Here is a 14,116-nt window from a genome sequence, read left to right as displayed (position 1 = left end):
CGAGGAAAGGTGCTGCACCGATGATGGTCCCAGAGCGGGTTTACCCCTGAACGGAGCACGTCATTGGCTGGCGTGGGCCGCACCGGAAGGGACCATATGTCCTTAGTGGCCTGAAAGGCCTTTGGCGTGGATGGCACTGCCGCTTCCGAATGCCTCTGCCGCTTTCCGGGGTGGCAGGCGGGGTCACAAAGGGGGCTCGACAGCTGAACAGGTGCTGAAGCCTGGCCACCATCCAGAGGGGAAGAGTGGCCTTGCACGGGTCTTCGTTCCCCTTCATTTTTCTTCATCAGGTTAAATTTTTCCCTTTATGGGACGTAGCAGAACACCCTCTCCCGGCCTCGCTCTGCTTTTTAGCCTCTGACCGGTGCTGGCGGTGTGATCCGCACCAAAGCTGTGGTGCAAGGGCCGACGACATAAGGAGCATTCTTAGCGGAATGTCCCGCTCCTTTTCGGTTCGCGGCTTGCAACTCTTACAAATGTGACACTTGTCGCTCAGGTAGATCTTCCCCAAACACTTTAGACAGCTTTGATGGGGATTACTGACTGGCATATGTTTTCTGCAGCGGTCACAAGGCTTAAAGCCCGTCCTTAGGCTAAGTCCCGCAGGGGGTTAACTATTTCTAACTTATACACTAAGGGAACTAATATACTACACAAACTTTCTAAGAACTATATACAAGAGAATTCACAACTAGGCACAGTTGAGAAGGAAAGCTCGCCGAGGCAAGGAGACGTTCCAGCACGGTCATTGACAGTAAGAAGGAACTGAGGGAGGGGGGAGCCAGCAGCACCCCTTATATCGGCGTATACGCGTGCCACTCCAGAGGGCAGCAGAACCAGTCCCCTATGGATACCACTGAGGGAAAAACTTCCAGCACCGGTGCATGTGGCGAGCACGCACACACGTACAATGGAATGGACATGAACAAGGACTCAAAGAAGAACTGAACATATTCTTAATTAGAATTCAATAGTCTATTCTCTTAATTTACATGTTTCACCTCTGAAAAACGGAAACCACAGAGGAAAAAAACAGGATCCAAAAGCTGGGACTAAAGCCAAGATGTTTCCTTTACCACCCAACATTTATTTATTATAACAATAGCATTTAGAAGCCCTGAGATAGATCTGGGGCCCATTTTGGAAGGCACTGTTCAAACACATAGAAAGATATAAAAACATAAGGGCGGCCATACTGCATAGGACCAGTGGTCCATCCAGCGCAGGATCCTGTCTTCCGACAGTGGCTGGGGCCAGATGCTTCAGAGGGAATGAACAGAACAGGGGAATTATCGAGTGATGCACCCTGTCATCCAGTCCCAGCTTCTCGCAATCAGAAGTTTAGGGACACCCCCGAGCATGGGGCTGGATCCCTGACCATCTTGGATAATAGCCATTGATGGACGTATTCTCCAGAAACTAATCTAATTCTTTTTTGAACCCAATTATACTTTTGGCCATCAGAACATCCTCTGGCAACTAGTTCCACAAGTTGACTGTGTGTTGTGTTTCTTTTAAATCTGATGTCTAATAATTTCACTGGGTGACCCCTGGTTCTTGTGTTGTGTGAAGGGGTAAATAACACTTCTTTATTTGCTTTTTCCACACCATTCTTGATTTTAGAGACCTCTCTCACATTCTTAGTTGTCTCTTTTCTAAGCTGAACAGTCCCAGTCTTTTAAATCTTTCCTTCTATGAAAACTGTTCCATACCCCTAATCATTTTTATTGCCCTTCTCAGTACCTTTTCCAATTCTAATATATCTTTCTTTCTTTTTTTCTTTTTCTTTTTTTTTTGAGATGGGAAGACCAGAAAGACACGCAGTATTCAAGGTGTGGGGGTATCATGGATATAAGTAGTGGCATTATGATATTTTCTGTCTCATTATCTCTTTTTTTTCCTAATGGTTCCTAACATTGTTAGCGTTTTGGACTGCTGCTGCACATTAAGCAAATGTTTTCAATAAAGTATCCACGATAACTCCAAGATCTCTTTCTTGAGCGGCACCAGCTAATTTAGATCCCATCATTTTGCATGACTCCTACCTATTGTTTCAAAAACTTTTCTGGCTCCCGGCTCCATACTCCTTAATCAGAGCCAGCGTTATTTGTGGTAGGGGCTATAGTTAAATTACTCTATGCTCCTTTGGTCTGAAAAGCACGACTGCAGTATAAGTGTAAAATAATATCTTCAGCTAAACCCTGGTCAACCAGAACAAAACTCGCCCATGTCCTCCTCCAAATTGGCACCACATAGGAAGAGTAGGTTTCCAGACAAGGAATGAGTGAACAGTTACATACTATGATGCCAGAGTCCCTGTTTTGACATTGATCAGTAGGGTCACTACCTGGACATCAGGAAAGAAATAGTGAAGATCCACCTACTGTTCCTCTTCCACCTCCTGACACAAAAAACTAAGGATTGCAGGACTACAGTCCTTCTGCCATCATTCCCTTCATTGAATAATTGGTCAAACTTCAGTTGTTCATAGTTGCTTTGGAGGAGATTACGGTTCATACACTAGTTTTTAGCTGCACTGTCTTTATACAAAGGCAAACTCCAACTGGAAGTTGTATGTAGCTTTGAAGACACCCAACCCAAATTACCATGGTCCTTAACATGACAGTTCCCTGATATTATTTCAAACCCTTTTTATTTTACAGCAGGAGATTTGAGGAATTTCTGAAAAATTAGAACCAGATGCCTCAAGAATCAGCATGGATTTGTTTCTCCCTATCCCTCTTTTGTAAAAAAACTTATTAGAAGTGATCACTTATCTCAGCATCACTTCCAGCCAATATGCTGTTTCAGTGCAGGAAGGTCACAGAAAGGAATAGGAGGCTGCTGCTGCAAAAAGAATCTTGTGGAAATGCTGGAGCTCTGATCTACTGCTGGGTAAAGGAACACAGGACTCTAGAATCTTAAAGTCTAAGCATGCATGGCCTTTCTCTTGCTCCCCACGATAAAACATTCCCACCAGCGCCAATTGTTCAAAATCTAGCACTGAAGAAAAAAAGCTATAACCTGCATAGATATACAGGAAAAATTATACAAGTACATCGAACCAGAAGATGGATACATTTGTAAGGAAAAAACCATATCTCCAAGTATATATGTATGTACGTATCTATCTATATATAGCCCCATATTTCCCAATTGTTTAAGCAGTGGTTCTCAACTGGGGGTCCGCAGACGCCAAGCCCTTTCAGGGGGTTAACGGGGCCCCGCAGCTTCAACCCGGTGCCTCAGCGCTCCCCATGGGGCTAAAGCCAAGAGCCCTGGCGCTCCCCTGTGGGGCTGAAGCTGGTGCCTCCCCAAAGCCAGGAGCCGCCCGGGCTGGAGCGGGGAGCCCCCCCGCTGAAACAGGGAGCCACGCGTGAACAGAAGTCAAACTATGCCTATGCCCAAGGCTCCCCCCCCTTCCCTACCCCCAGGCACAGAGCCCCAAGTCCCACTGGGCCCTGGAGTTTTTATACCATGTTGAGGGGGGCCTCAGTAAGAAAAAGGGTGAGAACCCCTGGTCTATAGAACTGTTGAAATGGACAATACTTGCCAGGAGAAATATGAAGATGTGAGAATATTACATAGTTGTCCCCATTTCCCAGTGAGGAGAGAGTTTTAAATGAATAGATACATGGAGAGAAAACAGAACTGCAGATTTAAAAATCTACACAACTCACCCAAGCACCTGTAGGGAACCACAATGTGAGGGTGACTCTTGCACTGCTTCCGTCCCCTCTTGCACCAGTTTTGGATGGTCACAGGCTGGTTGGCTTCCACAACATTGGTAATTTGCAATTCAGGATAAACCTAATGTTCAAAATACAAAGAGAACAAATGTAATCAATCAAAGGCATATTTACTGTGTTATTAAATAGCGTTGACACCGACATCAGAGTGATGTTCAATATCATGCCTTCCCCTATCTGTTGTATATTATGTAACTATCATTCATCAGTTCCATTTCATACAATGAATTTATATTGTTATATGATTCACCCAAGTAGAAGCTATACTCCATTAAGAAAATAATAACCAATAATTATCAACTATGATTGTGAATGTGGTGACACCCAACTGTCTTTTAAAACCTTAAATGACTCTCCTCTCCCCCATGCCCAACTCCATGTCCACCTGAACTGAACATATCAATCCCTGTTCGCCTTAATTTTCTTCAGCTGAGTGTCACCAAAAGGGACATCTTTTTATTTAGCTACCGTATCCCCTACTGCATGACCAGTCCATCAATCTCCTCTCAAGACTGAACTTCCCCTCTTTTCCCAAGTCTAACCATGGACCCATCCTAAACTCAGAGCCCTCCTTTCCCCTAACATTGTTGCATTCAGAAACTATTTCTGAATGTCAGCTATCACTTTCCCAATACAGCCCTCATCTGCCTCCACACTGAGAGTTTGCTGAATCACCTATTCATTTGCATGCTTAGATTATTGCTGTTCCCTCCTTTCTGACTTTCCTAAATTGCTCATCTCAAAATCCAGTCTGTTCCAAACACTGCAGTACACTACTGCACCCACACATGCGCTGACAGTCATGTCGTTCCAGCCCTGAAAGGAACTACTCAGTTACAGTCATTGCCATGATCCCAATCCATCCCCATCTGAGATCTCATTTCTCTCTCAATCCTACATACACTCTTCCTCTCTCATTTCTGGCCCTGTCTGCTCTCTTTTGTCAGGGATCAATTCTTTGCTGCTAACCAGCTATATGGAACAGTCTGCTCACCTCCCAATAATCTAGTTTCTTCATCCCCTCTTTTGAAAGAAAGTGAAAACTTATCTCTAATGCTGCCTACGATCAGTAATCTGTCAACCAGGTCCTCACATGGAACTTACTGTGGTACTAACTTCCCTTTATTTCTCATCTCATCAACTATTCCAACCTATCCTCAATCATTGTAACTGCTGTGCATTAAGATACTTGAAAGAGCATACAGTTCTGGAGCCTCAGAATTCTGCCTTCCACAAAGGGAGGTTTTTGTTTGTTTTTTTCTGTAGTTGGGAACTCAGTGTTGTTGAATGGAATACACCTTGCAGAGTAGGAAACCCTTTGCGTAACAGGTGGAGTTTTAAAGACACCTGATTATATTAAGTTAAATTATCATTTTTATTAACTTGCATTCTGGTAGCACGCAGAGACCCAATCAGGAGAAAGGCCTCATCCGGGCCAGTACTGTACAAACAGAGTAAAAGATGACCCCTTCCCAAAGAGTTTACAATCTAATTAAGATAAAATGAAACAAGTGGGTATAGCAAAGTCAGAACTGTATCTTTAATTAAAGCTGAAATTTGAAAGCATAACATTTAAATGGCAATGATAAGTAGCAATACATTTGTGTGCTCTTTTATGCTGCTCTGAGATTAACACTACTTGAATTCAAGCAGCGTAGGGGTAGCACATGTATAGCGGAGGGGAGGGGTAGGATGCAGTATAAACATCAAACATAGGATTGTGGGAATGGGCAGTTCTCTCCTAATGGTCAACTGAAGGTGATTGTAATTGAAATACTGTACAGCCACACCTTGGACTGTATGTTTAAAACACATTATAAATTACATTTAAATAATTTGTTACATGTAAGCCCAGGACAATTACTTTCTCTTGCTATGCAAAATGATCAATTATGCAAGGAGAGAGTTATTCAAGGCTGAAAGATTAGCATGTTATGGTGAATGTTCATATCTGACAGGGTGAATACCATCCGATATATCACATGGCACTGCATTAATTACTACTATAAAAAGGGAAGAGAAAAAAATCCATGACATTGTATTATCTCCATGACTGAACTACTGTACTTCCAATGTTATATGGAACAGTTTCTCTTTTACATTGGATCAGACATATTTCTCTGAATTGTAAAAGCGACAGGGTTTGGGATTTTTGACTCTAGCTTCTAGGACCATTATTTGAGGCAAAGCAAGAAATCCAAAGACTATTGGTCTATACAGATAAGGTTGCTGCGGAGTTTACTACCAATATTTCTGTATTTGTGAGACCGTGGATTGACTCTGTTCCACTTATTTGTGTCTGTCCTGTAGCAGATAGATTTAAGTATTCACTATTTACATTGTAAATGCACCAGATTTCCATATTCAGTTATTAAACATCTGCATAAAGTGAATCCAACAGAATCTTCTGCTCTATTCTCCTTAAGTGTGCAAGTACTGAATTTTAATCAAGTTGACAATATTATGAATGAAATAAAAACTTTTCACCTCCTGAAACCTGGTGTCTCTTCCCTTTAATGGTCCTCATTCTCTTCCCTGACAGGTGAGTATGCAATCATGCTTATGTTCCTGTTCTCGGTCACAGCAGTACCAAAATGGATTAATTAGGATTCCATGAAGCTGGTAAGTTTCAAGCTGCCACTGCTGTGTAAACACCACTACCCAAAAGCACACAGGCTGTTTCGGGAGCCATGGGAGAGGAACAGAAGGATTTGGTTTGCTGTGTAGACTACGGGCAATATTTGAGAGGACAAAAGTTTACCACTCCAAATATAAACACCTTAAACTGAATTTCAGATGGCATCATTAACAATACCTTGGGTCATAAAACTGAGATATGATGCAATGTCACTGAAATGTTCTCACTGCAGAATTTTTCTGACATAGTTCACTGAATAAGTCAAACCCACAATGGAAATGTGGCTACTGTACGTAAGTATATTTAAAAAAAAAAAAAAAAAATCTAACATCTACAAAATGTCAAGTTTTAAAGTGTTTTTGTTGGAAGAGAAAAAGAAAGATCCTGAAAAGTATATGCAGACTTCAGGACTCCAATTCAGAAAATCTTTCCTATTCAGGACAACACTTAAGCACATGGTTAAAGTTAACCACATGCTAAGGTGCCTTCCTGATGATTAAAATTAACTATTGATGTGACGCCTTGTTAAAACAGTAGTAGCAAGACAAAGATTAAGACAAAATAGGATAATTTATCCATGTTTTACCTGAAAATTTCCTTTCTTGAAATAAACGAGGTCCACAGATCCATGACACTGGAGTATTCTACTCTATGCAAGCCTTGGAGGTAAACCAAACCTGTCAATCAGAAGCAGGCAAGGTGCGGCGCCAACCACCAGTTGAGACACTTCCTAGGAAAAACTAAGCACTCTATCAGTAAGGAAATTTAAGTAGTAAGATTAAATAGAATAATTCTCCTGCAGAGAAAGATATTCAACTAACAAAAAACTCTGAGTGCTAATTAAGAATTCAATATCTTCCCAACTGACAGCCCATTCAGGTGGGTTGGATCTGTGGACCGCATTACTCCAAGAAAGGAAATGTCCAGGTGAGCCCTGGATAAATTTTCCCATTCTTATTCATAAGGAGGTCCACAGATCCAGGACATCAGGATTTTTATACCAGCATCCACTCGAGGCAAGAACTATTTAGAGTTATTTACAGATGCAAAAGAGGATAACCCTTTATTAAGAGTTACTGGGATACTATACCAAGGAGCACCCACCTACTAAAGGCAGCGCCAGATGCTTGATGTCCAGCTTGTAGAATTTGAAGGTGGTACGAACAGATAATCAGGGAGCTGCTTTACAGATTTTCTTGTGTGAGGCATATGATCTTTCTGCCCATGAAGTTGCCACAGTTCAAACGGAGTGAGCTCGGATTCCGGAAGACTGAGTTAGTTTTTAATTTGTGTGCTTCTGAGATAAAATAACTCTGACACCTGGAAGTGGAGGATTTTGAAGCCTTCTTTCCCTTTGACACTGCATAATAAAGCACAAAGCATGTGTCTTTCTGACCTGAGCTGTGTGGTAAATATATACTTGGAGAGCTCTGCAGACATCCCAAGTATGCCACAATTTCTCTTTGCAGCACACTGGAGCTGGACAGGAGGATGGAAGAACAATCTCCTGTGCTTTACGGAGTCTGCAGTTAATCTTCTAGTATGAAGACTGATCAGTTCTGACTACCACTTTGGTTTTAAGAAACATGCAATAATGCAATTCCAGGAAAAGAGCTCACAACTCAGATACCCTGAGAACAGATGAGATTACTATCAAAAACACCACTTTAATGATTAGAAAGTAATGAGGCACCTTTGCGAGTAGTTCAAATGAAGGGCCTGTAATGGCACTTAGAACTAGGTGAGATCATATAAAAGAACTTGATGCTTTACAGGAGGATGTAGAAGAGATGCTGCTCTCCTTAAAAAAAGATGTCAGGCATAGCCTTAGTCTATCTTAAAGGAATTTGAGACTCTGTGGTACTGAAACATATGTGGGGGTTAAGACCCTTGTTAAAATTCAACCAGGCCCCTGAATACATTGTGCGAGTAGATTTATTTCTGGTAACTAAAATTGCGGATATTACCTCTCTGAATAAAATTGGCTTAAGAGGCTCTAGTCAAGAACCAGGCAGCTAGGCTCATATTGTCTGGTTTCTGATGCATAATTGGCCCTTATATCATCATACCCCTTCTGGACAGACAGCTGATGGGAGGTCTTTGTACAATGTCAAGAAGGTCAGAGAACCAAGGACTTCTGACTAGAACTGGGCTACCAGAACTACCAGTGCTGCTTCTCTCCTGGTCTTTCGTAGCATTCTGATGTGTAAAGGGAAGGGAAGGGAGGCATAGAAAAGTCCTTTCTGGCCATCTTTGCAACAGGCTTGGTTGCCTTGGCTTTGTGATTCCACCAGCAAAAGGAGGAGACTGACACTTTGTACTTCAGGTGGGAGGCAAACAGATCTATCTTATCAGGCAATGAAACACTTCTGGGTGCAGTTCCCATTCTGGATGATCTAACTTTTGCCTTCTGAGCTAGTTAGCCGCAACATTCAATTTCCCCTTGGATATGAAGGGAGCGACTTGTCTGTAGTGTCTCCTTTGCCCAAGTCATCAGGAGGTCAGCTTCTCTTTGAAAAAACTGTAAACCATGGTCCCGTTTTTCTTCTCATGTATGACATTGCTGAAGTGTTGTCAGTCATGATCAGCATGAGGCAGATACAAAAGCAAAGCCTCGAGATCATATTGGACTGCCCTGAGCTCTTGCCTTGTGCGGACAAAACTGTGTCGTGTAGACAAGGCATAAGAATATCCACATGGGAGATCACTGAAACCAGAAGAGAGAGAAGTGCACGAACAGGTTGACTGTTTTGATAAGACTTCTTAGCTTCTTCTGACTTTCTTGCAATAAGGTGCTTGGCAGAGGACATGACACTGGGAATACGTTGAGACTTTTAAACAACTCTGTCAAAAAACTGTGGCTCTGCAGCATACTTATTGCTTTCGTGGAACAATCTATGACTGACTCTGGATGAGGCTTGGATAAGGAAGTCACCAAAATACAGCAGACACAGACTCCTTCTTGAGCTGCTACTAACACTGCCAGCATTTCCATAAACTCTGGCAGTGCTGTTGATAAAGGCAAAGGACTTGTATGGGTAACATTGGGCTCTCAAAGCACAGCTTAGGACACATCTATGAGACCGTCAAATTAGGTATGAAGATAGGTGTCCTTCAAATCTACTGATGTCCTGCAGTCCCTTTGTTCATGGCAGCTAGTGTGGATTACAAGATCTCCATCTTGAATTCTGATTTCTTCATGGATCTGTTGAGATAACGTCAAGAGCTGCTCTGTGGCCTTGTTTTGTCTGAAGGGGTGAGACAGGTTCAGTTGTTCTAATTCATAGATCTAGGATGAGATGGGTAGTCTGCATACCCTAACTCTTCCTTAGGCAGAATTCCTTAGGCCATGCAAACTTATTTATTTACAGGCTGAGAGAGACCATTCTCACAATACTGTTCATCCATGCTAGCATTGTATCTGAAAGTAACCGGGGTGGCGGATTAGGGGGAATTGGGAATGACAGCCCAATAGTTATGGTATGGAGACCCACAGTGGCAGCTGAGGACAGTCCCAATATGTTCAGAGTCTTTTAGGTGTGGCAGAAAAATCCTTATCATGCTATTACACACCCACAGGGTTTCTGAGGAGTATAGCCACAGCTTGTCTAAGGCATCTGCAGAATGCTTAATACTCTTTTGCCTTAAAATCTATTTTATGGGTTTTCTCTCTTTTTTAAAATATTTTATTATGTGAGTCTTTAGCTCTGATCTGGAGTGTCGGATTTCCTCCTCTAAGCACAGAGAATTTCTTTTGTGGGATTGTGTATGCATGTCGAGAGGAAACAACACTTTTCTGTGGCTTGGTCTTTCCAGCATTGATTTCACATGCTGCACTCCATGAAGGTGACCACGGGACATAGGTGCTGATGGATTATCCCCCATGCTGCACTCCACGAAGATGAGCAGGGGAACTAGGTGCTGTGGATATCTGCCCTGCTGTACTCTGCAGATTTATGCAGCTTGAGGGAAACAGATTTCACTCTGTGCCTTTTAGAGCACCTCCCAGGGGAATCCCTTGAATCTGACTCTTCAGAAGATGAAGGGGGCTGAGAGCTTTTATTTTTTCTTTATGTTGGGACTTCTTTTCTTATGCCTCCCTTTGATCTTCCTGCTCAGGAGAGAGGAATTTCAGAATGACAGTCCAGGAGGGCTGGGGGAAAGAACCATGTGGTTGGTTATTCTTTTGATCAGGTTTCTGGCCCTGAAAAAGAGGAGGTTCAGATTGGAGGTCTGTGCTGGAATGGCTCCAGAAGGGGGCTCCCCTGCATCCCTTGCTTTAAGGGAAATTCCTGGACCTCGCCTGGAGATAGTCACCTCCACCCCAGGGGAACCAGGCTCCAAAACTGGACATTCAAAGGCAAGTCCTTGGGCTGTTTGCTGTACTGAGAAATAGCGCTGGGCTGACATTACTAGTAGGATGTAGCTCTGGATCACTGCAGGGCCGAAAGGGGGCTGGCTGTACAGTGGAGGGAGGGGATGGGGCCCAATGGCCCCTTACCAGGCTTCCCTCCTTGTTCCATCTCTGGATCCCTGTCACTAGCTCCCTGCCACTGAAGTAGTATGGGAGAGGGGCTGGGCAGGTGCTTCACAGTCAACAGTCGTGGTTGTGAGCCAAGGCTCCATCGGCAAGGTGGGAAGTTTCCCTGGGCCTTTGATATTGTGCTTCAACCTACACTTACCCCGTATGTATGAGGGAGTTAGGGGTGAGTAGGGAGCCATCACTTGCTACTCCTGGGGCTGCTGCCATAGCATGTACCAGGCCTGGGGAATTTTGCTGCTAAGATGCTGCCAATGCTCCCTGGAAGCTCTCCTGCTTGGGGAGGCAGGCTGCTGGAAACCCTGTCCATGCCTGAGCACTGGCTTTCCCTCTCTTAGGCTACATCGACGCTGCAAGCTAGGGGTGTGATTCCCAGCTTGTGTAAACATACTCGTGCTAGCTCTCATCTGAACTAGCACATTAAAAATAATAGTAGCAGCAGTAGCATGGGCAGCAGCAGCACGGTGCTAGCCACGCTGAGTACAAACCCAGCCACACCTCGTGGGTACGTACTCTGGGCCATTAGCGTGTGCCACGGCTATCCACGCTACGGCAGCTCACCTGAGCGCTAGTGTGAGTATGTCTATACGAGCTGGGAACCACACCCCTGGCTCACAGTGCAGAGGTAGCCTTAGCCGGCTCTGCCACACAGCACTCTGCATGGATGATGAGCAGGGTACAGGCAGTCCCGGAGGTGGAGGAGAAAGGGAATCCTCTATGCCAATAAAGGCAGACCCTGACAGCCTGGAGATTTTAAGCCTTCTTCAAATTTGCTCTGCAGCAGAGAGGAGCTGTTGTCTGCCTACAGCTGGAGAGGCAGATGAAAGCTGGAGGTTTCTTAGAGCTGGAGCCTCCCCTCCCCTGTCTCTGGCTGACAGGTAGGATCTGCCACCAAGGCTGCATAGAGCAGAGTACCCAGTGTCATGGATCCATGGACCTCATGAATAAGAGGAAAAATGTTTGAACTAGTTTCAGCATGGATATGGCCTGTTTAAGTTGTTGGCAACATACCTTTTACTGAACCAAATACCATGGACTAGTCTGCTTTTGACACATACCATTTAGCCACATAAAAGCACCAATACAAAAAAGTGTTCTGTTGTATTTTACATTAGTTACTAGATTCCTAATTTCTTTCGACAGCTCACATAAACGAAGCCTTGCCTACTTGCACAACCAAAATTAGACTTTGATTTCACTAATTAATCAAATACTGGTAAGATGAACCTACTGAAGCAACAGCTCCCATAACTTGACTTACGTGAGATATTTGATCTGAATTGAAGTGGGATCTACTCAGGGCCAGAGGGAAATCATATTCATTTTTTATTTGTGGTATCCCTGAGGAGCCAGTTACTTCTAGATGGTCAAAATTATTAACTTTAGAAAATTAGAGCTATCCCTTCTGCCATAAATACTCTCAATCCTCTGAATTACTGTACAGCAAAACAATATTTAAATAGACTAAGGATAGAAGTTGAGCAAAAACATAAAAGACATTTAGGCAATCAAAAGGTGACGAACTGTAAATTATCCACGTGTAAGTTTTTTTTAATCTTTTTATATATATAAAGTTTTTATATAAGTTTATTTTTAAAATTTCATTTTATTTAACGCAATTTGTATCCAGTTAAATTTAGCTGTAAATAATATAAGCCCTGGTGACATTTGATTATATAGGCCCCAATCCAGCAAAGACTTATGTTTGTGCTTAACATTATTGCTGAGAATAACTGCATAGATTTCAAACAACTGGGGCCAGCGTAAAACAAATAAATGCATGTCTGTTTTGTACACAGGAACAAATCCTGCACACGCCACACAAGTAATTCTCAGTGGTTTCAGCAGAACTATTCGGGGGAAGTTTATAAAAAAACACATTTAAAAGGAATTTTTTTCTCTTAAATTTCCCCATGAAAACTTAACAAAATACTGAAACTGGAAAATTTTTGGTTTTTGTGAACTGTTTTTGATAAAAATATTTGATTTGCAAAATTCTTTTTTTTTTTCTGAAAACCAAATCTTTTTTTTTTTTTTAAAACAAAAATCTGCATTACTTACAGGACTATTGTAAGCATGATTTCGCCCCTACCTCTTGTTCACTGATTTGTACTACATTATCCTAATCAAATTTGTGGCACTTCGTAGCATACTATGTATTCATTTTTTTAAAATCAATGTAGAAGAAAACAAAATCATCACTGATAAAGTTTGCCGGTGACATAAGGCGGCTAAATAATGAAAAGGACAGGTCATGGATACAGAACTATCTGGATCACTTGGTAAACTGGGTGCAAGCAAACAATATGCATTTCAATACAGCCTAATATAAGTTCTACATCTAGGAACAAAGAATCAGGCCACACTTACAGGACGGAGGACTCTACTCTGGGAAGCAGTGACTCTGAAAGAGACTGGAAGGGTCATAGTGGATAAGTAGCTGAACATGAACACACCTAAGGCAACGCTTTGGTTCAAAAGGGCTAATGCAATGCTTGGATGTATAAATAGGGATATATTGAGCAGGAGTAGAGAGGTTATATTACCTCTGTATTTGGCAATGGAAATACTACTGCTGGAATACTGAGTTCAGTTCTGATATCCACAGTTCAAGAAAGATATTGATGACTTGGACAGGGTTCAGAAAAAAGCTATGAGAATGATAAACTATGCCTCCAGGAGCTCAATCTATTTAGCTTATCAAAGAGAAGATTAAGGCATGATGTGATTGCCGTCTGTTAGTACCCAGATGGGGAACGGAAATTTGATAAGACTCTTCAGTCTACCAGAGAAAAGGGTGTACCAAGATCTAGTAGCTGAAAGTCAAAACTAAGGGCCTGTCGACACTAACCCTGTAAGTCGATTTCAGTTATGCTAGTTAAGTTACTTAAGTTAGGTAACTTCAGTTGATGTAACTTACATTGACCTACAGCAGTGTCTGTGCTGCGCTATGTCAACAGAAGATGCTCTCCCATCGACATAGCTTCCGCCTCTCATTGAGAATTCTCCCATCGACTTACTGCGTCTTCATTAGACCAGCTAAATCTATGCCCGCTGCACCGATCGCAGCAGCACTGATTTAGCCCACAGTGAAAACAAATCCAAGCAAATTCAGATTGGAAATACAGTAGAACCTCAGAGTTATGAACACCAGAGTTACGAACTGACTAGTTAACTATACACCTCATT

At 42.6% G+C, this 14,116-nt stretch overlaps 1 protein-coding gene across 7 annotated transcripts in view; it reads right to left on the bottom strand.

Annotated features, from left to right (window-relative positions):
• The window catches only part of LOC102936614 (amyloid beta precursor protein), a 301,370-nt gene that overhangs the window by 178,838 nt on the left and 108,416 nt on the right, over window positions 1-14,116 (bottom strand). For all 7 annotated transcript variants that reach the window (XM_037905593.2, XM_037905604.2, XM_037905609.2 and 4 more), the window contains exon 3: window positions 3,681-3,810. In XM_037905593.2, coding sequence (XP_037761521.1) covers window positions 3,681-3,810 — 130 coding nt within the window. The remainder of the gene's footprint in view (window positions 1-3,680; window positions 3,811-14,116) is intronic.

This window comes from Chelonia mydas, chromosome 1, assembly GCF_015237465.2.
Source record: "Chelonia mydas isolate rCheMyd1 chromosome 1, rCheMyd1.pri.v2, whole genome shotgun sequence".
NCBI lineage: Eukaryota > Metazoa > Chordata > Testudines > Cheloniidae > Chelonia > Chelonia mydas.
Note: the sequence above shows the minus strand (reverse complement) of the source record. Positions and strands in the feature narration are given on the sequence as shown.